The 24,924-nt window shown below is 38.8% G+C and overlaps 1 protein-coding gene across 1 annotated transcript in view; it reads left to right on the top strand.

Moving 5' to 3' along the window:
* Window positions 1-5,813: 5,813 nt before the first annotated feature.
* LOC113100658 (integrin alpha-L-like) overlaps window positions 5,814-24,924 on the top strand; it is a 38,024-nt gene continuing 18,913 nt past the window's right edge. Inside the window, exons 1-12 of the mRNA XM_026265282.1 lie at window positions 5,814-5,889; window positions 8,183-8,297; window positions 8,399-8,493; window positions 17,725-17,792; window positions 17,861-17,975; window positions 18,181-18,311; window positions 18,439-18,581; window positions 18,802-18,952; window positions 19,049-19,184; window positions 19,291-19,364; window positions 21,912-22,041; window positions 22,118-22,260. Of these exons, the coding sequence (XP_026121067.1) occupies window positions 5,814-5,889; window positions 8,183-8,297; window positions 8,399-8,493; window positions 17,725-17,792; window positions 17,861-17,975; window positions 18,181-18,311; window positions 18,439-18,581; window positions 18,802-18,952; window positions 19,049-19,184; window positions 19,291-19,364; window positions 21,912-22,041; window positions 22,118-22,260 (1,377 nt within the window). The remainder of the gene's footprint in view (window positions 5,890-8,182; window positions 8,298-8,398; window positions 8,494-17,724; window positions 17,793-17,860; window positions 17,976-18,180; window positions 18,312-18,438; window positions 18,582-18,801; window positions 18,953-19,048; window positions 19,185-19,290; window positions 19,365-21,911; window positions 22,042-22,117; window positions 22,261-24,924) is intronic.

Here is a 24,924-nt window from a genome sequence, read left to right as displayed (position 1 = left end):
GAGGGAATCACGGGGTTCGTCTCGTCTATATAAATATATAAAACATTATCTTGCCATAGTATTTTATAATTTATACAGTTAATTGTTATACCAATAAAATAAATAACCATATTAGAATATTACATTATTTATTACTTGAAAGTGACGTGACATACAGCCATGTGACAATGCATACTCAGAATTCGTGTTCTGCATTAAGCCATCCAAAGTACACACACACACACGCGCGCGCGCGCGCGTACCAAAAACTCGAACCAGCAACCTTTGGATTAAGAGTCCCAATCTCTAACCGTTAGACCACTACTTCCCTATATTACATATTGTAATATTATATAAATGTTGTGCACATCTGTTACGCCCACTAAAGGTTGATCGGACTTGCTTTTAGGGAATACCCTCCAGGTCAGTTTAAGTTGGTTGTTCGGCTTGCTGTGGTTTTTTCCATTCTGTAACACTCCAATAAAAGTCAAAGGAATAAAGGTAGAGACCAACAGGGTCCTGACTGGACAAAATAATTAATTTTTAGCATCAATAGCCAAGGAGACTCAAGCACACAACCTTAATAAAAATCATTACACAGCAAACACCAAAGGTATCAAAATCGATATGTGCATCAGTTAAATCACACACTTCAATACACACCAAGAGGCCACTCAGTTACGTGCCAGAACCCCTCTGGCCAACTACTTAGCCGCCGTCAATATAAAACATTATGAAAAATGTCACATGAAAGATAATAACCTGCCCTAATAACCTCTATACATGCACACAATTACAAACACATACAAATGACAGGGGACCTGTCTCTTTCCCCTAATGAAGCGTAAGGCAAATACTATGGGCACAACCACTGTCGCCCTGCCCTTTATCTAAAGTGAAGGGCTTACATTTCTCCTCTGTTTCTTTTTTTTAAATAAGACTAAGCTTGCACTTAGATCCATCTCTATATTATTTGTAAAAAAGATCATGTTGGTGGATATTCACATACGTCACTTCCTGTTTGTTGTTGATGGCTGTACTGCGTTTGAGCTCCGTCACTATATTCTTTTCATTGACTATTTTTAACCTAAAAATCAATTTTATACATCATTGTTTCCGTTTATATAACGCGTGAATATATCCTCTATTGTATTCTACAACAAAAACAATCAGAGCGCCTCGCTATCACTAGTTTTATTTTGATCTCCCGGGTCCGCTATTAGCTTTTAGCCAGTTAGCATCAGCAAGCGTGGTTGCTGCTAACTGCGCTTACATTGCTAATACTCTATTCTCACACATTACCACTGCTGTACTCACTGTTACTTGCTTTAATGGCGGATGAATGTCTCCACTCTGTGCAGCTCGAGCTCGAGGCCGTGGGGAAGCAGATTCGCGACCTGGAGGAGAGGCAGGCCCAGCTGAGAGAGCGGAGAGCCGCGCTGGAATCATCCCGGGCTGACGCTCACAAGTCCGGGGTAAGTATACAGCGTGCTGTTAACAGTCCCACCACGTCTACTCCGTGTGTTTCTCTGCACAGGCCCGGTGCACCCAGGACGCGATCTTCCCAGATGTCCTTCACTGCGACGCCGGGACACCACGGACCCTGGGTGCATCCACAGCGGAGGACACGAGCTGGGTCCCGGGCGACTACTTCTCCCCCTCCTGCCTTCGAGATCTCCATCCAGAACCGCTTCGCTCCCCTCCGCGAGACAGGACGCGACGCTGTGATCATCGGAGACTCCATCGTCCGACACGTAAGTGCTACGTTAGCCGAAGGTAAAGTGCACACTCATTGTTTGCCTGGTGCAAGGTTCAGTAGACTTTTTGCTTTAAATGAATGGTTGTTGTCATGGTGTAAAGAACAGAAACTGCTATTTGTTAATAACTGGAATCTTTTCTGGGAGCGTCCTAGGCTGTTTCGCGCTGATGGATTACACCCCAGCAGAGTCGGAGCAGAGTGGAGCTGCTCTCTGACAACATCTCCAGGACACTTCACTTTGTTCTAACCACTTAAATGCTAAAGGTACGCTGTAAAACCTATTAAGAGTGTGTCTGTTCCCCGAATAGTGAGGTCAAAATATAAATATAATGTAGGATCTAGAAAAAATCTTATCGTAATTAAACCAGAAAAATGTAAAGTAAATGAACAAAAACAATTTTTAAAGTTTGGGCTCATAAATATTAGATCACTCGCACCAAAAGCAGTTATTGTAAATGAAATGATCACAGATAATAGTTTTGATGTACTTCTGCTTGACTGAAACCTGGCTAAAACCAAATGATTATTTTGGTCTAAATGAGTCTACTCCACCAAACTACTGTTATAAACATGAGCCCCGTCAGACTGGTCAACAATATATAGTGATATTCTCAATGTTACCCAGAAAACAGGATACAGGTTTAACTCTTTTGAAATACTTCTGCTAAATGTTACTCTGTCAGACATGCAAAAGAAATCTAATGTATCTCTTGCTCTGGCTACGGTGTATAGACCACCAGGGCCGTATACAGAATTCCTAAAAGAATTTGCAGATTTCCATCATGGGAGATTTTAATATTCACGTTGATAATGCAAATGATACATTAGGACTTGCGTTTACTGACCTAATAAACTCCTTTGGAGTCAAGCAAAATGTCAACGGGCCCACTCATCGTTTTAATCATACACTAGATTTAATTATATCGCATGGAATCGATCTTACTGCTATAGATATTGTACCTCAAAGTGATGATATTACAGACCATTTCCTTGTATCGTTCATGCTGCGTATAACTGATATTAACTATATGTCGCAGCGATACCATCTGGGCAGAACTATTGTTCCAGCCACCAAAGAAAGATTCGCAAATAACCTACCTGATCTATCTCAACTGCTAATTGTACCCAAAAATACACACGAATTAGACGAAATTACTGACAACATGGGCACTATTTTCTCTAATACATTAGAAGCTGTTGCCCCAATCAAATTGAAAAAAGTTAGAGAAAAACGTACTGTACCATGGTATAACAGTAATACTCACTCTCTCAAGAAATTAACTCGTAGTCTTGAACGCAAATGGAGAAAAACTAACTTAGAAGTTTTTAGAATTGCATGGAAAAACAGTATGTCCAGCTATAGACAGGCTCTAAAAACTGCTAGGGCAGAGCATATACACAAACTCATTGAAAATAACCAAAACAATCCTCGGTTTTTATTTAGCACAGTGGCTAAGTTAACAAATTACTAGATGCCACCTGATTCAAATATTCCACCAACGTTAAATAGTAATGACTTTATGAATTTCTTCACTGATAAAATAGATAACATTAGAAATACAATAGCGAATGTAGATTCTACATCATCTAACACTTCAGTTTCATCCATCGCACCCAAAGATAAACTGCAGTGTTTTACAACCATAGGACAGGAAGAGCTAAATACACTTATCACTGTATCTAAACCAACAACATGTTTATTAGATCCTGTACCCACTAAATTACTGAAAGAGCTGTTACCTGTAGCCGAAGAACCGCTTCTCAATATCATAAACTCGTCGTTAACTTTAGGACACGTCCCAAAACCATTCAAGCTGGCGGTTATCAAGCCTCTTATTAAGAAACCAAAACTAGATCCTAGTGTACTGGCAAATTATAGGCCTATTTCAAATCTTCCATTTATGTCTAAAATTTTAGAGAAAGTTGTGTCTGCTCAATTGAGCACCTTTCTGCATAAAAATGATCTGTATGAAGAATTTCAGTCAGGTTTTAGGCCCCACCATAGCACAGAAACTGCACTTGTTAAAATTACAAATGACCTGCTCCTTGCGTCAGACCAAGGCTGCATCTCATTTCTAGTCTTACTTGATCTTAGTGCTGCGTTCGACACCATAGATCATGACATACTCATAGATCGATTACAAATCTATACAGGTATTCAAGGGCAGGCTCTAAGATGGTTTAGATCCTACCTGTCCGATCGCTACCATTTTGTTTACTTAAATGGGGAGTCATCTCATTTATCATCAGTAAAATATGGAGTGCCACAAGGATCCGTCCTAGGTCCCCTTCTATTTTCAATATTCATGTTGCTCTTTGGTTATTATTAGAAAATACGGAATTTGCTTCCACTGTTATGCTGATGATACTCAGCTATATATCTCAACGAGACCAGATGAAACTTCCCAATTATCTAAGCTAACAGAGTGTGTTAAAAATGTAAAAGATTGGATGACACACAATTTTCTCCAATTAAATTCGGATAAGACAGAGATACTAATTATTGGACCAAAAAACACTACACAGAATCTTGTAGATTACAATCTGCAACTAGACGGATGTACTGTTACTTCCTCTACAGTCAGAAATCTGGGTGTTATATTAGACAGCAATTTGTCTTTTGAAAATCATATTTCCAATGTTACAAAAACTGCATTCTTCCATCTTAGAAACATTGCCAAGCTACGAAACATGTTATCTGTTTCTGATGCAGAAAAGCTAGTTCATGCATTCATGACCTCTAGACTGGACTATTGTAATGCACTTCTTGGTGGTTGTCCTGCTTCGTCAATAAACAAGCTACAGGTCGTCCAAAATGCAGCAGCTAGTGTCCTTACGAGGTCAAGAAAATATGATCATATTACCCCAATTTTACAGTCTCTGCACTGGCTACCTATTAAGTTCCCTATCAGTTACAAATTATCATTACTTACCTATAAGGCCCTAAATGGTTTAGCTCCTGCGTACCTAACTAGCCTTCTACCACGTTACAACCCATCACGCTCCCTAAGGTCACAAAATGCTGGACTTTTGGTCGTTCCTAGGATAGCAAAGTCCACTAAAGGAGGTAGAGCTTTCTCACATTTGGCTCCCAAACTCTGGAATAGCCTTCCTGATAATGTTCGGGGTTCAGACACACTCTCTCTGTTTAAATCTAGATTAAAACCACATCTCTTTCGCCAAGCATTCGAATAATGTATCTTTTTAATTGTGAGTGTAGTTGCATCTGTTCAAAGGTGCATTTTTATTCATTAGCTTGGGTTAAACTAATTTTACTTTGTTGGATCAGCAGCTATGCTAATGATGTCTCTACTTGTTTCTCTGTTTCTGCTGGGATCTTCATCCCGTGGTAACTAGGATTTAAACAGGCTCCAGTCTGGATCCAGAACACCGGAGAAGAGATGATGCTGACCCTCAGAGGACCCCAGATGATGCTAACCTTGAATCAACAAACAGAACTAACAATTATTGTTAAATGTGTGACTGAATCATATAATAACTTAATTAATAATATTGATAGTTCATCGTCTAGCTGACTAGGTCTTGTATTATTATTATTATTTATTTTATTTTTTTCTAAAATCCTTTCAAATGTGCACAAACTACTAGCTACTACTAAATATTGTAGAAACATAATTTTCTGTAAATTTGCTTTGTAACGATTTATTTTGTAAAAAGCGCTATACAAATAAACTTGAATTGAATTGAATTTGGCAACAAATTGTGGAAAGTGCCAAGTTCTAAAGATCATTTTCATAAGTGATGATAGTTCATATCAGTCACCCTTAACACTCACTAAATTCACACTCTGCTCCAGAGCAGTATCCAATCATGCATCATATTCTGGAAATAAATTGTGAGACTTTTTTGCTAATAAAGTGTAAGAGTAAAACATAGTGTTGCACATTTATTGGTGCAAAGATGAGTATGTTTTTTTTTTGCAAAAAATGTATCACTTAATTGCAAACATCATGATGCATGGCCACTGCTTCTGTTTGATCGGTGAGAAACACACGAACGCCCTGCGAGGGTGAGAAACATCGTGTTAAAGAGGAAATGAGTTTGTCATGAAGGAATGAACAGGAAGATGTTTGACACACAGACGAGCAGCAGCAGGATGGAGATACTTGGCTTGATTCTCTTCATGTGGGGTAAGAGATTTATTTATAAGAGTAAATAATGTTTTGGGTTGTTTTTAGTTTTTGCATTAGTCATTAAAATAAACTTTATTTAAAACAATAGAAAGCTGATGTTTTAATTTATAGTGGTGGACAGTAACAAACTTACTTTGTTACTGTACTTAAGAAAAATATTTTCAAGCATCTGCAATTCATCAGATTTAGATTTTCTTTTTCTTTTTTACTTTAAACGTAACTACATTTCTAAGCATAATATCATACGTTTACTCCACTTCATTTAATAAAAACACATAGTTCCTCATTATGTGGAACTTTAAGAAACGACAGCCACACAGAGAAGTCGTAGCCATGTCCGATCGGTGAACAAGCTGATTTTTCAATGATCCTGTTGAACATCACACTGAAAGATTTGATAGTGAATTGGACTGATCAGATTGCAGCTGTTCTTGAGTCAACATCTCACTGCTTCAGTGATCCGATCAGAGATTATATGATGAACAGATTTCTGTTAGGCTTTTATGGGACATTCTAAAACACTGAAAATGCTTAAAGAGACAGTATTAAAAGACCAAACTCACTAAACATCATACTAATAAAGTGTACTATCTACAAAAAATCAGATGAGTCCTGAATATGAAAGCAACACATTTAATAACACATTAAGCCTTTTCCTCCCATATTTCAGACAGGACCACTTTGGCAAGTTACTTGAGTTTAATGAACACAATTTATCTTTGGCAGTATGGTTCTTTATTGGGGTTCTTGCTCCCTAATGAATTGAGCATACAAGAGTGAGGGTTGCGAGCCGTTGAGCATACTTACCGAGCAGTAGTGCCACGTATATATGTCCCGTGTCTAATAGGAGAATGGTAGTGATTGGAGCGATTTGACGGCTGACCACATCAGCTGGTCACAGACTATGCCTCCGTGGCCTGACTGATCTAACACTGTGCTCAATAAAACTGTTATAAGAAAATGCTCAACATGGCATAATGTACCAAATAACACAAATAAAAAATCTTTCTTACCAACGTTTGTTGAACACGCCCCTTTTAAGGTCACATGGTTGCCTCCAACCAATCTCAAATCTTTGTTTTTGAGTCGTCCAATCACTATGCAATGCAATCTTTTGAAATGCATGTTACTGTCATCTGGGGGTATATAAGACACTGCCAGCGTAACAACCCATCAATGGTGCAGTCGCTGTACTAGAGTCACTGTATGATCCTTGCTGTCATTCAATTGTTAGGTTATTGCAATCTAATTGGCTTCATAAAAATCCTTTTTAAAGGCTACAACTCATTTTTCATTGGTGTCATACTGATCACCAGTGTATTCTCAAACATCTACAAAACTGTTCTGGGTAAAACATGCAGTGGTAATCAGTAGCACATGCCAGTTAACACCCCACAAAAAACCTCAAACAAGTCCAGAACACAATATATGTTCAGTGCAGAGAACGTAAAACTAGTGTAATACGCTCACATTTTTGGAGCACATTAAAAGCCTAGCAGCTGCATTTATAACTATCTGCAAGCGAGACTAATCCCTACATACAGTGAATTGCATTAGACCAATCTAGATGTAATAACAGAAATAGAAACAGGATTTAACCACTGAATTTATCTGTTTGTCAAATTCTAGACCATCATCAAAGATAACACCAAGATTTTTTACCCAAGGCATCATGATCCCCAGAGTCACCAGTTAATAAAATATCATTTAAAACCTTCAGAAGTGCAGTCTCAGTCAAGTGGTGTTTTCTAAAACCTGATTAATAAACTTATTTTCATCCAGAAAGCTTTGTAGTTGTTGCAGAACTACTTTTTCTAAGAGTTTTGAAATAAAAGACAAATTTGAAATGGGTCTATAGTTGGCTAAAACAGAAGGATCTCTGTCGGCCTCTTAAGTAAGGAATAAACTATGGCATGTTTTAACACATCAGGTACAATACTACTTTCCAAACATAGATTTATCACGGTCACAAAATAGGGACCGTCAAAACTTATGTGAAGAAATATGGTGGAATACTGTATCATCAATAGAGGAGCCAAGTGGCTTTAACTGACACACTATTTCTTGAAGATATATAAAGGAAATAGGTTCAAACAGGTTCAACTAAGCAGAACAAACAGTAGAAATGGAAGGATCAAAAGCAGGCTGAAGTATACCAGGGCCTTGCTGAAACAAATGTGATTGTTTGTTAAATAAAACAAAATAATTAGAAGAGGAACTCAGTGCATCTTTAAGAAAAGTCTCACAATCGTCTCCTGATGTCGCAAGAGTCTCTTTCTTGTTTCTCCAGCGTCTCTCTCAGAGCCCTTCAACATCGACACTGAACATCCACTGAGATTTCACGGCACGCCGGAAGATTTCTTTGGTTACAGCGTTTATCAGACCGAGTTTGGAAACAGGAAGCAGTGAGTCAGACACACACTGGTTGCTAGGGTGTTCTGTGTGGTTGCTAGGTGTTTTCTGATGGTCTTGAATGTCTGATTGGTTGTGCTGGTGTGTTTCTCAGGATCATTGTTGGAGCTCCATTAGAAGGAAACTCAACAGGGGAGATGTACAGCTGCACAGCAGATCTTGAGTCCTGCACACGACTGCAGCGGCCAGGTATCAGCAGCACAGCCATCTACCAGTGACTACTGAGCACTTACACTGCTTTATACTGAGCTGGTGACTCCCTCTCTCCCTCTCTCCCTCTCTCCCTCTCTCCCTCTCTCTCTCTCTCTCGGTGCATGCTGGGAAGGGGGGTGTTAGAGTAAGGGGGTTAGGTGGTGGTGAGAAAAAAAAATAATAATAATTTTTCTTTATCTTTGATTCAGTTTTCTTTAAATTGCACCTAAAAGAGAATTTGTAATTAGTTTGAATCTAACTCTCAGCTCGTTGTAATTTTGGTACCTGGCCTCGTGTTTTGGGCGGGATGGCGTCTCACCTGAGAGTGGAGGCGTCATCCCTATCACTCAGACACGGGGTTAGATGTGTTACTAACGCGGGAGTTGCGGTTGAGGATGTACTAGTGGATGTAGGAGAACGAGTGGGACATGGAAATATTGTATCGGCTTCTCGGATGAATAAGGCCGTTGTGGTTTTCCTGAAGGACGAACTACTCGTTAATCGTTTGGTTGAAAGTGGAATTTCGGTAAGTGGGAATTTTATTCCAGTACAACCCTTGGTTTCTCCAACAACAAGGGTAACGATTTCTAATGTTCCGCCGTTCATTCCCAATGCGGATATAGAAAGGGAACTTTCACGTTTTGGGAAGTTCGCGAGTGGAATTAAAATGGTCCCGCTTGGATGCAAGAATGCGTCTTTGAAACATGTGTTGTCGTTTAGACGACATGTGTATATGTTTCTGAATTCACCGAATTTAAATGTTTCATTTAGGTGCGTTTTTGATGGTAAGTCGTATATGGTGTATGCTAGCGCTGGGGAAATGAGATGCCATGAATGCAACTCAGTTGGACATGTGAAATTGTCGTGCCCTTTCAGAAACGAAGTAGGCAGTGAGGCTGGCCCGAGTGTTGTTTCGGGTGAGAGAACAAATAATCCAGTGTTGGAAGGAAATAATAGTGGGGAAGCTAAGTCGCTAAATATTGAGAAAGGAGATGAGATTGGCGGAAGTTCCCAACAAGAAGGACAGTTTTCTGATGATAAATTGTCCAGTAGTGAAAATCAGAATGGAAATAGTTCTGGCAATGTTCAATTTCAGGAAAATGTTGAGATTGTAAATGGTAAGTCTGTTGTAACTGATGGAGGAGTTCTACAGCAAACTGAAGCAGTGGATGAGTTAACAGTAGGTCAGATGGAAACTGAAAGTAAAAGTGGAGTAGAATCGAAGACTGTAAGTGGTGGTGATCCTCCTATACCAAAGATAGTGTTGGGATCTGATAAGGAAGTGGGTAATGAGTAGGGGTGCTCCGATCACGATCGGCCGATCGTTAATGCGCATCTCGTCAGTAAAGCCGGTTTTCTAATCAGCGGTTAATTCCATCAGGTGTGTGATTTCACATAGAGCAGCTGTTACTACACAGAGCCGTTGTTAACTGAGAAGATGGGCCAATAAACGCTGAAAATTAACGTGATTTGCGCATCTTCTCTATTAACAACGGCTCTGTGTATTAACAGCTACTCTATGTGAAATCACGCACCTGATGGAATTAACCGCTGATTAGAAAACCGGCTTTACTGACGAGATGCGCATAACGATCGGCCGATCGTGATCGGAGCACCTCTAGTAATGAGGATGGGGACGATGATGAAAGTGTTCTGTCAGATTGTTCAGATGTATCTAATTTCTCACAAATCACAAGTGAACAAGTATATTCATTGGAAGAGTTGAATGATTTTATGGATGAGACGTTTGGAAAAACAGTTGATGTAAGGAATTTTTTTTCTGATGTGAAAAAGTTTGAAACGTCAGTTCTTTTTTGGCAGAAGAGGGTTGGAGAAGAAGGTCTGAGTCAGAGGAAAAGATTCCGCTTAAAAAAGATACTTTCAAAGATAAGAAGGGGGAAAGTCATGCAAAACATAAATTTAATATTTGGCCCAAATGAGTTGCACTTCACATAAGGTGACTTTAAGACTTTTCCTTTTCTGTCTGTCTCTTCTTTCTTTCTTTCTTAGTCCTCTTATGGAGATTATAAGAGTGGGCTCCTTAAATATTAATGGAGGAAGAGACAGGAGCAAGAGAGCAATGGTTGCTGAAATAATTAAATTAAAAAATATAAACATTACTTATTTACAAGAAACACATACAGATTGTGATAATGAGGTGGAATGGCATAGATGGTGGGATGGGAAGTGTTTCATTAACCATGGATCAAATATAAGTGCGGGGGTGGCTATTCTTTTTTTCAAAAAATATGTATTTAAATATTTTGTCTACTATAGAATTAGAAAAGGGTAGAGTTGTAATAGTTAAAGCAGAAATTAAGGGGATTGTATGTTTATTTGTTAATGTTTATGCTCCTAATAAAGGACCAGATCGTGTAGAGCTTTTTAAAAAGTTGCAAGACACATTAAGACAACAAAATGATGATATCTGTGTGATAATGGGTGGAGATTGGAATTGTACAACTAATTTCTTATTAGATAGAAATGGAGAGGAAACTCACCCACAGTCAAGCCATGTACTTCTCAGTTTAACTAAAGAGTTTGAGTTAATGGATGTCTGGAGGGATAGGAATCAGATGGTTAAACAGTATACATGGATCAAGATGTTTGAGTCCTCTGTTACTGGAGCAAGATTAGACAGATTATATGTTAGTAAAAAAGAAAACAACAGAATCATGAATGCAAATATTTTTCCTAATGGTTTTTCTGATCATCATGTTGTTACCATTGATTTTAATATTAATATAGTACAGCGTCCAAAGTATTATTGGCATTTTAATGTTAAATTATTGCAGGATAATTCCTTCTGTGAGAAATTCAGGTTCTTTTGGGAAATGTGGAAATTGAATAAGAGTGGCTTTGAAAATTTGACTCAATGGTGGGAAGTTGGGAAGACACAGATCAGGGTGTTTTGTCAGCAATATTCTTATAATTCAACGGTGCATATAAAAAGGAAAATAAAGCAATTGGAGAATGATCTTTATGATATGGAACAGTTGATTGATGTTAATAATGAAGGACTAATTAAGGAATTAAAGAATAAGAAAATGGATTTGAAGTTTTTTTTGGAGGAAAGAGTAAAGGGTGCTTTGATTAGAGCAAGAATAATGTCTATTAAAGAAACTGATGCTCCTACTTCTTATTTTTTTAATTTAGAAAGAAAAGTTGCACAAGAGAAAGTTTTGCATTGTTTGCGTCGTGAGAATGGGACATTGACTTCAAATCCATTGGAAATTCGAAAAATGGCTATGGACTTTTACACTGATTTATATGGACCTACTGACTGTGTTTCTGGAAGTATGGATCAACTGTTGCAAGGGTTACCTAAGCTGAATGATATGGATAAAGATGAGCTTGAACAGATGATTTCGTTTAATGAACTCTCTGAAGCGGTTCAACAACTCTCTACAAGTCGAGCACCAGGAATTGATGGCCTACCAGCCGAATTTTACAAGAACTTTTGGAGCATTTTAGGCAGAGACTTTCATGAAGTAGTTTGTGAATGTTTTGTGAGAGGAATACTTCCAAGTAGCTGTCAAAGGGCGGTGTTATCTCTAATTCCAAAAAAAGGAGATCTGGGTTTGTTAAAAAATTGGAGACCAGTTTCTTTAATGTGTTTAGATTATAAAATAATATCTAAATGTTTAGCTAATAGGCTAAAGAAATATTTACATAGTGTGGTGAAGAAGGAACAAACATATTGTATTCCAGGTCGTACAATCATGGATAATTCAGGGGAAGTCGTGGCCTAATGGTTAGAGGGTTGGACTCCCAATCGAAGGGTTGTGGGTTCTAGTCTCGGGCCGGACGGAATTGTGAGTGGGGGTAGTGCATGAACAGCTCTCTCTCCACCTTCAATACCACGACTTAGGTGCCCTTGAGCAAGGCATCGAACCCCCAACTGCTCCCCGGGCGCCGCAGCATAAATGGCTGCCCACTGCTCCGGGTGTGTGCTCACAGTGTGTGTGTGTGTGTGTGTTCACTGCTCTGTGTGTGTGCATTTCGGATGGGTTAAATGCAGAGCACAAATTCTGAGTATGGGTCACCATACTTGGCTGAATGTCACTTCACTTCACTCATAATTAGTTTTTAATGAGAGATGTTATAGATTTTTCGATGAATAATAATTGTGATGTCGGGTTTTTATCTATTGATCAGGAAAAAGCCTTTGATCGTGTGGGACATACATATTTTTTTGAGGTTTTAGAAGCTTTTGGCTTTGGGAATAATATTGTTGCTTGGATAAAGTTGTTGTATAATAATGCATCTGTTTTAATCAAGACAGGAGGTGGGGGATTGAGTAGCCCAGTAGCTGTTAAAAGAGGCATTAGACAGGGGTGTCCTCTTTCAGGGCAGTTATATAGCTTAGTAATTGAACCTCTATTATGTCATTTAAGAAGTAATTTGAAAGGTTTTTATGTTGCAGAAAATGTTAAATGTTCTGTGTCCGCATATGCAGATGATATAACTGTGTTTGTAACTGGTCAAGAAGATATTCAAGACATTTGTAAGAGTCTAACTCTATTTGAAGAGGCTTCTTCTGCAAAAGTGAACTGGGGAAAAAGTGAGGGGCTTATTATGGGTGAATGGAGGAATGGTGGGATACCTCGCATTCCAGGTGGATTGAAGTGGGGTACAGAAGGCATTAAAGTCTTAGGAGTCTTCTTGGGTTCAGAAAATTATAGAAAAAAGAACTGGGAAGGGATGCTGAATAAGGTGTTAGCTAAGTTGTCTAAATGGAATTGGCTATTACCTGAACTATCCTATAGGGGTAGAGTCCTGGTCATAAACAATTTGGCTGCATCCATGCTGTGGCACAAGCTGAATGTGCTAGAGCCACCTGATAAATTGATCAAGGATATACAAAGAAAGTTGGTGGATTTCTTCTGGTCAGGCCAGCACTGGATTCCTGGGCCTGCTCTGTATTTGTCAACCCAAGAAGGAGGACAAGGCCTTGTGGACATCAGAAGTCGGATCAACACTTTTCGTTTACAAGCTTTACAGAGACTGTTGTATGTAGAAGACATCGAGTGGAGTAATGTAGCGAGTACATCATGTCTTGGATACGATAAGCAGTTGTTTTTAATTCAAACTAATGAACTGGATTTGTGCAATCTGACTTCTTTCTATCGCTCCATGCTACAAGCATGGAAAATGACTTTTTCTGTAAGCAGAGGAGTTGAACATTTACAAGAATGGATTCTGGAGGAACCGTTGCTTCATAATCCATTTATTCAGGCCAAATGTTTGTCTTCAGAAAGTTTGAGGAACTGTCTGATTAGAGCTGGATGTACTAAAGTTAAGAATCTCAGAGATGCAAACGGATGGAAAACTGAGGAAACATTGCAAAAGAACACTGGAATACATTCTAGGCGTGTTGTGTCTCAGGTGCTGACAGAAGTGAAGGCAGCTTTACCAGGAGTCTGCAGAGAAGCGTTAGGACTTCAAGTGCAAGAGGAGGAGAAAAACTGTGCGTTTCCATTGATTTCTGTGTCTGCAGCGGCATTGGAGGAGTTTAAGGAAGATAGCGGCATGATTTTGTCTTTTAAAACACCTGAATTGGGTGTGTTTCAGTACATTAGTAAAAAAGCACTTTATTCTGTGTGTGTCAAAATGTATCACTGGCGTGTTCTGGAAAAAGTCAAGACTTGGAGGTGGTCAGAATTGTTTGGGCCAGACTTTGGAGGCTGCTGGAGATCTCTGTACAAATCTCCTATAGAGAAACGTACAGCAGATTTACAGTGACGGCTAATTCATGGTATCATAGCTACAAACAGACACGTGGCGCACCTGAATTCAGAAGTTGGGAAAAATTGTCCTTTCTGTGGAATAGAAGAAACTGTGGATCATTTATTTATTCAATGTAAGAGGTTAGGAGGTCTTTTTCGTATTTTAAAAAGTTGGTTTGAAGGCTTTGGTGTAGAATTTTCTTATAAAATTTTTATTAGCAGTTTGAAATATAATTATCAAGAACTAAGAAAATTGTGTTTATTAAATTATTTATTGGGATCAGCAAAGTTAGCAATATGGAAAACAAGGAAGAACAAATTATTGGGAACTGGTTCAGTCGATGCAGAGTGTGTTCTGAAAGGGTTGGTTGCCGCTCGAATTAAAGTCGAGTTTTCATATTTTAAAATGGTAAATAATGTGTTAGAATTTTCAACTGTTTGGACTGTGGGAAAAGTTTTGTGTGAAATTGTAGATGAAGTGCTGATTTTATATTTTTAATGTAGAGAAAGTTTATAATGCGATGGTTTCTGTATTTTAGTGTAATTTTTGATGAAATAATTGTGATAAAATAAAGGTTTGTTAAGCCTCTCTCTCTCTCTCTCTCTCTCACCCTCTCTCTCTGCCTCTCTCTCTCTCAAATTCAAATTCAAATTCAAATGAGCTTTACTGGCATGACTTGCACAGTATTGCCAAAGCATTGTACATTACATGAAAAAGGAATAAACAATTATATAATACATAAAACAAAAACAGATTCGTAAAATAATTAAGTATATGTATACTTTCTCCTTTTTTTTCTTCAAACGAGAAACAAGTAAAAGACAACAACAAATAACAAAAAAATAAAAATAAAATAAAATAAATACAGTACATGTAAGAAATGCTCTTGCTTCAGTTTTGTCCACTGGCTGACAGTCTCAGTTTGTGACAGGCTGATACATATCAATTCAATTCAATTCAATTCAAATGAGCTTTATTGGCATGACTGTGAAACAGCACAATGTTGCCAAAGCAATAAACAGTGAACAAGTTATACAGATATATAGATGTACAGATATGTAGATATAAAAAAAAAAAAAAATAATAATAATAATAATTATAAAAAAAAAAAAAAACCTATTCATGTCAATATTGTACATATATAATCACAAAAAAAAAATAGTGGATACAGGGTAAATATTTACAGAGAGCATTGCTGAAGAACAGGAGTTTAGTTTTTGTCCCTCATGATGTGACAGGAGGACACATACTGCGCTGCGAGCTGGACACACTTCTCTTTCTCTCCCAAAATATAACTGAGTTTGTCTATGTCGCTTGCTTGCCTGAATTCAGGCACAATTTGAGCTATTAGGGTAAAGTAGTGGTCTCTAATGTGTTCATATTTAGTGCAGTGTGTGAGGAAGTGCAGCTCGTCCTCTACGAGTCCCTCTGTGCAGTGAGGACACAGTCGGAGCTCTCTCTCTCTCCACACACACACACACACACACACACACACACACTCTCTGTGCAGTGAGGACACAGTCGGAGCCCTCTCTCTCTCCACACACACACACACACACACACACACACACACACTCTGTGCAGTGAGGACACAGTCGGAGCTCTCTCTCTCTCTCCACACACACACACACACACACACACACACACACACACTCTGTGCAGTGAGGACACAGCCGGAGCTCTCTCTCTCTCCAGCTGTGTTTGTGTCGGCCCGTCTCCACACACACACACACACACACTCTCTCTCTCTCCAGCTGTGTTTGTGTCGGCCCGTCTCCACACACAGACGGTGATCACTCAGACGATACTTCGTCAGGAGCTTTCTCTTACTATAGTCCTTAATTTTGATCAAGTAAGGTGCCAATTGATAGCTAGTCTTTAATCTATAGAAGTATTTTAATTTATTAATTTGTTCTACTTTGATCTGCCAATCATGGATGTATTCTTCCTGGGTTAGTTTTCCAATTCCTTTAACTTTTGCGTGTCTTAATTGAATGGTTGAGCTGAGTTGGTGTTTTTCCACTAAATGGTGCATGGGGTCACTCTCTGGGTGTCCTGTCCTGTACATAAGAGCGCAGTGATGGTAATCATCTGTCCGTGTGTCTGATAGATGGAACCAGAACTTGGCTGTTCTCTTCTGGATTTCTGCTAGAAGAGGGAATCTGCCCAGTTCTGCCCTGCAGCCGAGACTAGGGGCGTTTCTGTCAAGTCCCAGGATGTTCTTGCAGAACTCCAGGTGGAACATTTCAGTGGGTCTTTTATCCCAAGATGTGTAATTTAATTTAAATTTGGGGCCCCAGATCTCACAACCGTATAGAAGAATTGGTTTGATGATGCTGTCGAAGATTTTTAGCCATAATTTAATAGGTGGGTTGAATTTGAACAAAGATTTCCTAATAGTGTAATAAGCCCTGCGTGCCTTATCAGTCAGATGTTTTATTGCCAGGTCAAATTGACCAGAAGCTGAGATAGTGAGACCCAAATAATTATAACACGTCACATGATTAAGAAGTGTTCCCCCGATTGTAAAACTATATTTTTTGTCAGTAAGGCGAGGCTTTTTCTGAAAGATGATAATTTTGGATTTCTCCATGTTGATTGGTAAGGCCCAGTCTCTACTGTAATCTTCTAATAGCGAGAGGCTTTGGTGTAGCCCCTCTTCATGAGGTGACAAGAGCAGAAGATCGTCAGCGTACAGGAGACATTTGATTTCTCTGCCCTCGAGGGTCAGACCAGGACAAGGGGACTTCTCAAGTGCTGATGCCAGTTCATTAATATAGATATTAAACAGAGTCGGGCTGAGGCTACAGCCTTGATGCACTCCTCTGTTCTGACTGAAATAATCAGTCCGTCTGTCGTTGATCTTGACACAGCATTTGTTCCCGTTGTATATGTCCTTTATGATGTCATATGTCTTTCCTCCTATTCCGCTTTGAATCAGTTTTAGAAAAAGTCCATTGTGCCATACTGAATCAAAGGCTTTTTTAAAATCAATGAAGCAGCCAAATATTTTTCCTTGTTTTGTTTGATGAACATATTTGTCTATGAGTGTGTGGAGTGTGTAAATATGATTTGAAGTTCTCTGTTTTGGCATAAATCCAATTTGACAATTGTTTAAAATCTTGTGTTCTTGGATGAACTGAATTAATCTGTCATTGATGATGGAGCAGAATAGTTTTCCGAGGTTACTGCTCACTGTGATGCCTCTATAATTATTTGGGTCATACTTCTCATCTTGTTTAAAAATTGGGGTTATCACGTTCTCTTTCCAGATCTCAGGAAAGTGTCCAGATTTTAATAAGAGATTGAATAATGTTAGGATAGCAAGTCTCAGTTTGGGGCTGCTGTGTTTCAGCATTTCATTAGAAATTCCATCTAAGCCACTTGATTTCTTATTTTTGAGGGATTTCATCTTCTCTGTCAGTTCAGGTAATTCTATGGGTTTGTCTAAATGATCGAGCTGGTCTTTTCTCGTGTTTTCTCGTCCCTCTCTCTCAGGTGCGACAGGTTCAGAGAGCGTCCTCTTCTTCGGCATGTCTGCTGCTGTGTCTTCTGCTGCTCTCACTGTAAGTTCAGAGTCTCTGACAGTCAGACCTCCTTCATGAGATGTTAATGATGTGTGTCTCTTCCTCAGAGCTGCAGTCCTTATGTTCCTCATGAGTGTGATGGAAACTCGTATCTGAACGGTGTTTGCTATCAGTTCAACAGCAGCTTACAGACCGTCTCTAACTTCACCGCTGCTTACCAAGGTCTGATGAGTCTCACACAAACCAAGACTTCATTCAGTTTAACCATCTCAGACTCTAACACTGTAAACCCTGTGTTGCTCTATTTCACTTCATTTGGAGATATATTAGTTGATAACTAAATTAAAGATGAAATAGATGATATTATGTTACACTTGTTATATTTGAAGTAACAGCAGAGTTTGTGTATGTTGTGGTGTTTCTGCAGAATGCACCAAGAGAGAAGTCAATCTGGTGTTTCTCTTTGATGGATCCAGCAGCATGAAAGCACACGAGTTTGACATGAACAAAAAATTCATTAAAGATGTTATGAAAAAACTTTCAGACTCATCCATAAAGGTAAAACAATCCATCAAAATCTGTTCAATAACCAGCAGAATCAGCACGTGAATGTCATTATTATAAACGTGTGTAATGAGGTGTGAACACGACGTCTAATGATGATAATGTTGTTGTTTGTTGTCAGTTTGCTGCTGTCCAGTTTTCAGGACAAGTACGAACTGTGTTTGACTTCAACAATTATCAGGATGGCTCCGCTGAAGAGAAACTCATGAAAGAGAAACACATGAAATCTCTCACATACACATATAAAGCAATCAACTACGTTCTGTGAGTGAAACCTTCATATGATTATGAGCATTCACTGAATTACACTTTGATAGTCTTGATTCTTAAGATGAAAATAAATCATGGTTCATGCTGTAGTTTCTGGACTGTTAAACACCGTTTCTGAAGTTGCCTTTTGTCATTCTTTAAATTAGAAGTAAAAAAACCTTTCTTGACACTGAGGCTGAAATCTGTTATGATTTATGATTTATTATGTCATCAGAAAGGATCTGCTGAATAGAGTGTCGTCTGGAGCCGATCCCAATGCTCAGAAAGCTCTGGTGATCATCACAGATGGAGACCCCAGTGATAACGATGATGATAATGTCCTCAAGAAATGTGATGAGCAGAATATCCTCCGTTATGTCATCGGGGTGTGTTTCTCTAAAGCTCAAGCATGTCATTTATTCTGTATGTTCAGATATGTTCACTAGTCACACAGAAATGACACACTACACACTGTTTTTCAGGTTGGAAACGTTGATTTAACTGGACTCACTCAGCTGGCATCAGAACCAAAACAGAACAACACCTTCTACATTAAAGACTACAGTGGACTAAAAGGACTTCTTGACAACCTGCAAAAAAAGATCTACAATATTACAGGTAAAATGTACATGTACAGAAAATGGACCCTAAATAGAAGTTTTAAACAGAAGTAGCAGTTGAAGAACCCACAGATGATTGTAAGAGTTTTCCTTCTGTGTTTCAGGGTCAAAGGATGCTCAAGGCAGAGACAGACAGAGAGAGTTATCACAGAGTGGATTCAGTGTCGTCTACCAGCAGGTGAGAGATAAATGGTTGTTCATAAAGTATATTCCAAACCTGTTGTTTTAATATTTTAATATTTATATGCAGCAGCAAGATTAATTTTTAATGAGCCAAAACGAATACACGTCACACCTCTGTTTATCAGTTTGCACTGGCTTCCAATAGCTGCTAGTATAAAATTCAAGGCATTGATGTTTGCCTACAAAACTACCACTGGCTCTGCACCCATTTACCTAAATTCATTACTTCAGACTTCTGTGCCTCTAGAAGCTTGTGTTCTGCAAGTGAACGTCGCTTGATTGTTCATCCCAAAGAAGCACAAAGTCACTTTCACAGACTTTTAAATGAAATGTTCCCTTCTGGTGGAATGACCTCCCCAACTCAATCCAAGCAGCTGAGTCCTTAGCCATCTTCAAGAATCAGCTTAAAACACATCTCTTCCATCTTTATTTGACCCTCGAACTTTAACACTCACTATTCTAATTCTGATTCTTTAAAAAAAAAAAAAAAATCTAACTACCTTTCCGATTTTTTTGTATTCTATTTCCTTTTCATTTATTATTAAATTATAAAAAAAGACCTCTAACACTAGCTTTCTCTATTCTTTTTCTTTTCTATTCTATCTGTTTTCTTTTTATTTATTATATTATTTAAAAGCCTTTGTTATGTGCACTGTCCTCGTTTGTCGCTTTGGATAAAAGCATCTGCTAAAGGACTAAATGTAAATGTAATATTCAGAATTTCTATGCAGCTCTTTTCTGTTCAGTGAAAGCACTCCTCAGTGACCAGTGGCCAAGCTCCAATATAGGACATGAATGCTCCTGCAATATATCTTCTGAAGTCATAAGATGCTTTGTGTAAGATACAGACTGACATAGGAGTCTTGACACACTAAAATCTTTCCCGTCCCATCTGTAGCAAGCGCACCAGTGTTGTAGTGACTACGCCACCCTGAAATACCAGGGAAAATAACCCAAATAAGGACAAGCAAATATGTTCCACATGAAGAGCAAGAGGCGTGAATCTCCATACAAACAACTTAAAGCTGAAAAGAATTGGTCAACATTAAATTTCAAATCCATAGCTAGCACATACCAATATCATAGGTCAAAAAAACAAACAAACACTAACCAATCAGAATCACACCCACAAAATTCACTGCAAATAGGAACACAGCAATAGTGACATGCAAACTAAATGGCCACCCCAAGTGCAATAATGTCCATAGTGCTGTCAAAACCCAGGCTGCTTCTGGAAGCACTCTGCTCCTACAAGCAAAAGAAACATCACATTAGAAAAAGCAAAAAGAAGTCACATTTTTAAAGTTCACAAGGCAAATAACAAACAAACAAACATCAAGCCCACTAAGATGCTACATGTGGACATAATTAAACTCCAAAAGCAGCAGCGTGGCTAAACCAAAGCAGAATAGGAAACAAGCAGTGTTACTGCTCCCACTCAACCTATTCCAAAACACACAATTACAACTGCAATAAAACATGCAACGTTATTTGGCTGTTAGAGCAGTGTACATACCCGCTAATAATACGATGGTGCAATGCTCATGACAACAGATCCAAGGATCATGACAACCTCTTCATAGACTCTTCTTTAAAAGAATAAAGCAACCTGTGCTACGTTATTCTGCGGAGCAACAATCAGTGGGAGCTATGAAGGCACACCACACTGAAACACTAAACTCACATTAAACTAAATCCAAACTTCCCCTCAGCTTCCCGTACATCATTAACTTAACTGAGAGCAAACAGCACACCGCAGACAGTATTTCATAGCAGCCTTACACCACACTAAAGTAGAGATCACACAAATCACTAAATAACACTCCAACCAGACGGCAAAACTAAGCAGCTACAAACACCTACCTCAGTAGTCCAAAACCATGACACACTGCAAGAGGCAGAACCAACCGACTTATATACCTTAACTGGGTGGCAGCTCATTGGTCACATAATTAATGATGGTGACTTTTTAACAACATCTCCATTATTCACATCTCAAAATATTGCCATCTGTCAAAAGAGAACATAGTAAGTGGCAAAGCTCCCTGTTTTTTGCAGTGGATTGTGGGAACTGTAGTAATTGACTGTAGGATCAGTTGGATCAGTTTTGACACTGGGAGAGTCCTGGAAATGTCAGACTGCCCGTCAGTGCTCTAGGGAGCTGACTGAGATGCACTCAAGATTTGTGCTCAACGCAATTTCTTGTACTTATATACTTATAATAGGGTAATCAATGTAATGTCACTATTTGATATTTAATTGGGGCCCTGAAGTAAAGCCAGTCAAGAGAAACTGATTAGTTTATTTGCTGTTAAGCATCACAGTTCAAACTATAAGCATCTTTCAAAGATTAGATGCCACTAACCTTGCTAGCGTTATGAGATCCAGTGACTATCTCTCACTGTAGCTGTGTTTGTCCTGTGAGAACAGATGGACAGATATAAACCTGCGCACACAGACAATCAGATCAGATGAGTTGTTTTCTCTGCTCTCCGTTATTGTGTGTAATATGTCAGTGCTGAGACTGCAGTGTTTGTTTCAGGACTCTGTGATCGTGGGTTCGGTCGGAGTGAATGACTGGTGTGGAGCTCTGTATGAAGTGACAGGATCAGGATCTGAATTCAGACAGACAGAGATCATTGATCCGGCTGTAAATAAAGACTCGTACATGGGTATGTTGGGGTTCTTGTTTGTTCTTGTGTGATGTAAAGAGTGTGTGTGTGTTTTAATGATGCTGATGGTGTTCAGGTTACTCTACTGTGCTGGGAATGAGACGCGGCGTCTCTCTTCTGTTCTCTGGAGCACCACGGGCCGAACACAGGGGTCTGGTGACCCTCTTCACCAAGACTGAAAGCACATGGACAGTGACGAGCAACATCAACGGAGAACAAGTCAGTGAAAAACCCTCAGACACAACATTATCTCTCTCCACCGGTGAGATCAGCAAAACATACAGTCCACTGAGAAGCAACCACTCAGAAATACCCTTGCAAAAACTAGGAACAGCCTAACAACCACTTATCAAGTTCAAGTTCATTCATCTGTATAGCACATTTACAACAAACACCAAGCTAACTGTAGTTAACTTTAGTTGAGAATTGGAGTAATGTGTTCATGTATACAACAGTTTAGAAGAAGTAAGATAAACAAACATTTTTCAAAAGCAATTTTTGAAGGGTACACTTAAATAAGGTAAAATTGTACTTAGGATATGTAAGGATAGGTAAGGATATGGTAAGGTTATGGTAAGGATATGTATACACAGAGGAAAGCTGTACTAATATTAGTGCAGCGGGAGACCATGCCAAATCAGACAATGTCAAGCTGTTGTGATTGCAACGTGACAGCGCTAGAGTACGTTGTAGAAATTACTATCCCTCAAAATGTTTTACGAAGTCCGCAGTTTTTTCCTTTGGATTGGGCTTTTTTTTTCACTGCTGCCACAGGCTGTTTTTCATGGCCTCACAGCAGGTTGAAGCAACCCCAATATGTGTATTTTATCCCCCGAAACGCGAGGGACCCCTCGAAACATGGTTTGTTTGGGCTCACACCCATACAAACCACTTGTGTGTGTGTGTGTGTAGGTGATGTAAAAGAGCAAAGCAGGCATGTGGACCAAAGCGCTGTGGCAAGGGAGGGGGAGAGTGAAATCTTTCTAAACTTAAAATGCATTTTTGCCCCATTTGTGTTGTTTTACTACTTACATAAGTATTAAAAGTATAAATAATAAAAATTATTTACAATGCACAACATGGTTTTTAATAATATTTTTAGGAGGAACAACCCACAGATGGGGGCTCCTGTCACTCAAGTCTGAGTACTCAGTTTAACTCAGAGGGACTCAATGTTAATACATACTGTGAGATAACTGTATATTAGAAGTTCAATAGCAAATATACTCAGTTTTAAACAAACCTAAAGAAACTGAAATCACATTTTCCCCTACATTTCTTCAGTTTTTTCACAATTTTGCCTGTCTCTCTTCTCCTCCGTCTCTCTCTCTCTGATGACCCTCTTCATTTGGGAGGCAGGTTTAAGCTATTAAACATCCAATAATTAAATATAATACAAGCTTGATTGTGGAGTATGTGCTTATGTAATTACAGATTGCATATTATTTATTTTTCAGTTGCTATTTTTATGTTGCTCTTTTTAATTCTTATAATAATTAAAAAAACATTTTTTTTACTGTAAATTATAAATTATTTAAAACGTAAGTTATAAATACGAATAACACTTTCACTGTAACATTAGAGGAGTCGTGAGGACAAAGTGGGAATACAAGGGCAAGTCCAAAATCAAAACACAATAACACAGAAACCAGGAAACATGGAAGGCAAGACAATGGGAGGATAAGCATTCAGTCACCAGCAAAGTCAGACAGTGTGTGTGTGCTACTTTTAAAGTCCTTCTAATGTGAGACAGCTGTGAACTGATGATGAGATCTGATGAAAGACAGGGGATTGCAATTGATGATGTGTACAGGCAGAGGATTATGGGAAATGGAGTCCAGGGTGAGTGAAACAGTCTGTGTAGTGTGAGAGTCTATGTGGTGGAGAATAACCTCTGGTAGTGAAAAAAACGGAAGTTCATGTTTTTTGGTCTTGTGAGTCGCAGTGTTTTTGTACGACTTCATCGCGTCTACCTGTCTTTAAGTTCAGATTCCGTCATGAGTTTCTGCTCGATGTCAGCAAAACCACATTTTTAGAGTTAAATTACACGCACACGGAAGAGTCTGCTCCGGAGGCCTTCACCATCACCGACCCCCACTGCTGCATCTCGCCCACAGAGGAGTCAACATAAGCGGTGTGAGAGGAAGGAAAAATACACCATCACACTGACTTTCCAACACGGGTAAAACATTCTGGTCTTTGTTTACACCACCCAGAGAGGAGCTTACAAAGGCCTTCCCTCCCCAACTTTGGTGCCTCAGACCACATCACTGTCATGTCGCCAAACCAGTTAAGAAACAAATACAATTCAATTAAATTCAAGTTTATTTGTACAGTATAGCGCTTTTTACAATACAAATCATTACAAAGCAACGTTAGAGAATTAGAGAACAGAGAATTATGTTTCTACAATATTTAATCGTAGCTTATAAGTGGTGACTGTCAGTTTGTGTGCGTATGACAGGATTTTTAAGAAAAATTTATACAAGACGTAATCAACCAGGCGATGAACATTATTAATATTATTAATTAATAATTATAATATGATTCAGTCACACTTGTAACAATATTTGTTAGTTCTGTTGTTGATTCAGGGTTAGCATCATCTGAGGTCCTCTGAGGGTCAGCATCATCTCTTCTCAGGTGTTCTGGATCCAGACTGGAGCTTGTGTAAATCCTAGTTACCACGGGATGAAGATCCAGCAGAAACAGAGAAACAAATAGAGGCATAATTAGTAAATTTAATTAGTTTAACCAAAGATAAAGAGTAAGAATGTGCATTTGATCAGATGCAACTTCAGTCAAAATTTATGAGATGCATTATTTGAATGCTTGGAGAAAGAGATTTTAATCTAGATTTAAACAGAGAGAGTGTGTCTGAAC

The sequence above is a fragment of the Carassius auratus genome, unplaced genomic scaffold (assembly GCF_003368295.1).
Source record: "Carassius auratus strain Wakin unplaced genomic scaffold, ASM336829v1 scaf_tig00217322, whole genome shotgun sequence".
NCBI classification, from domain to species: domain Eukaryota; kingdom Metazoa; phylum Chordata; class Actinopteri; order Cypriniformes; family Cyprinidae; genus Carassius; species Carassius auratus.
Note: the sequence above shows the minus strand (reverse complement) of the source record. Positions and strands in the feature narration are given on the sequence as shown.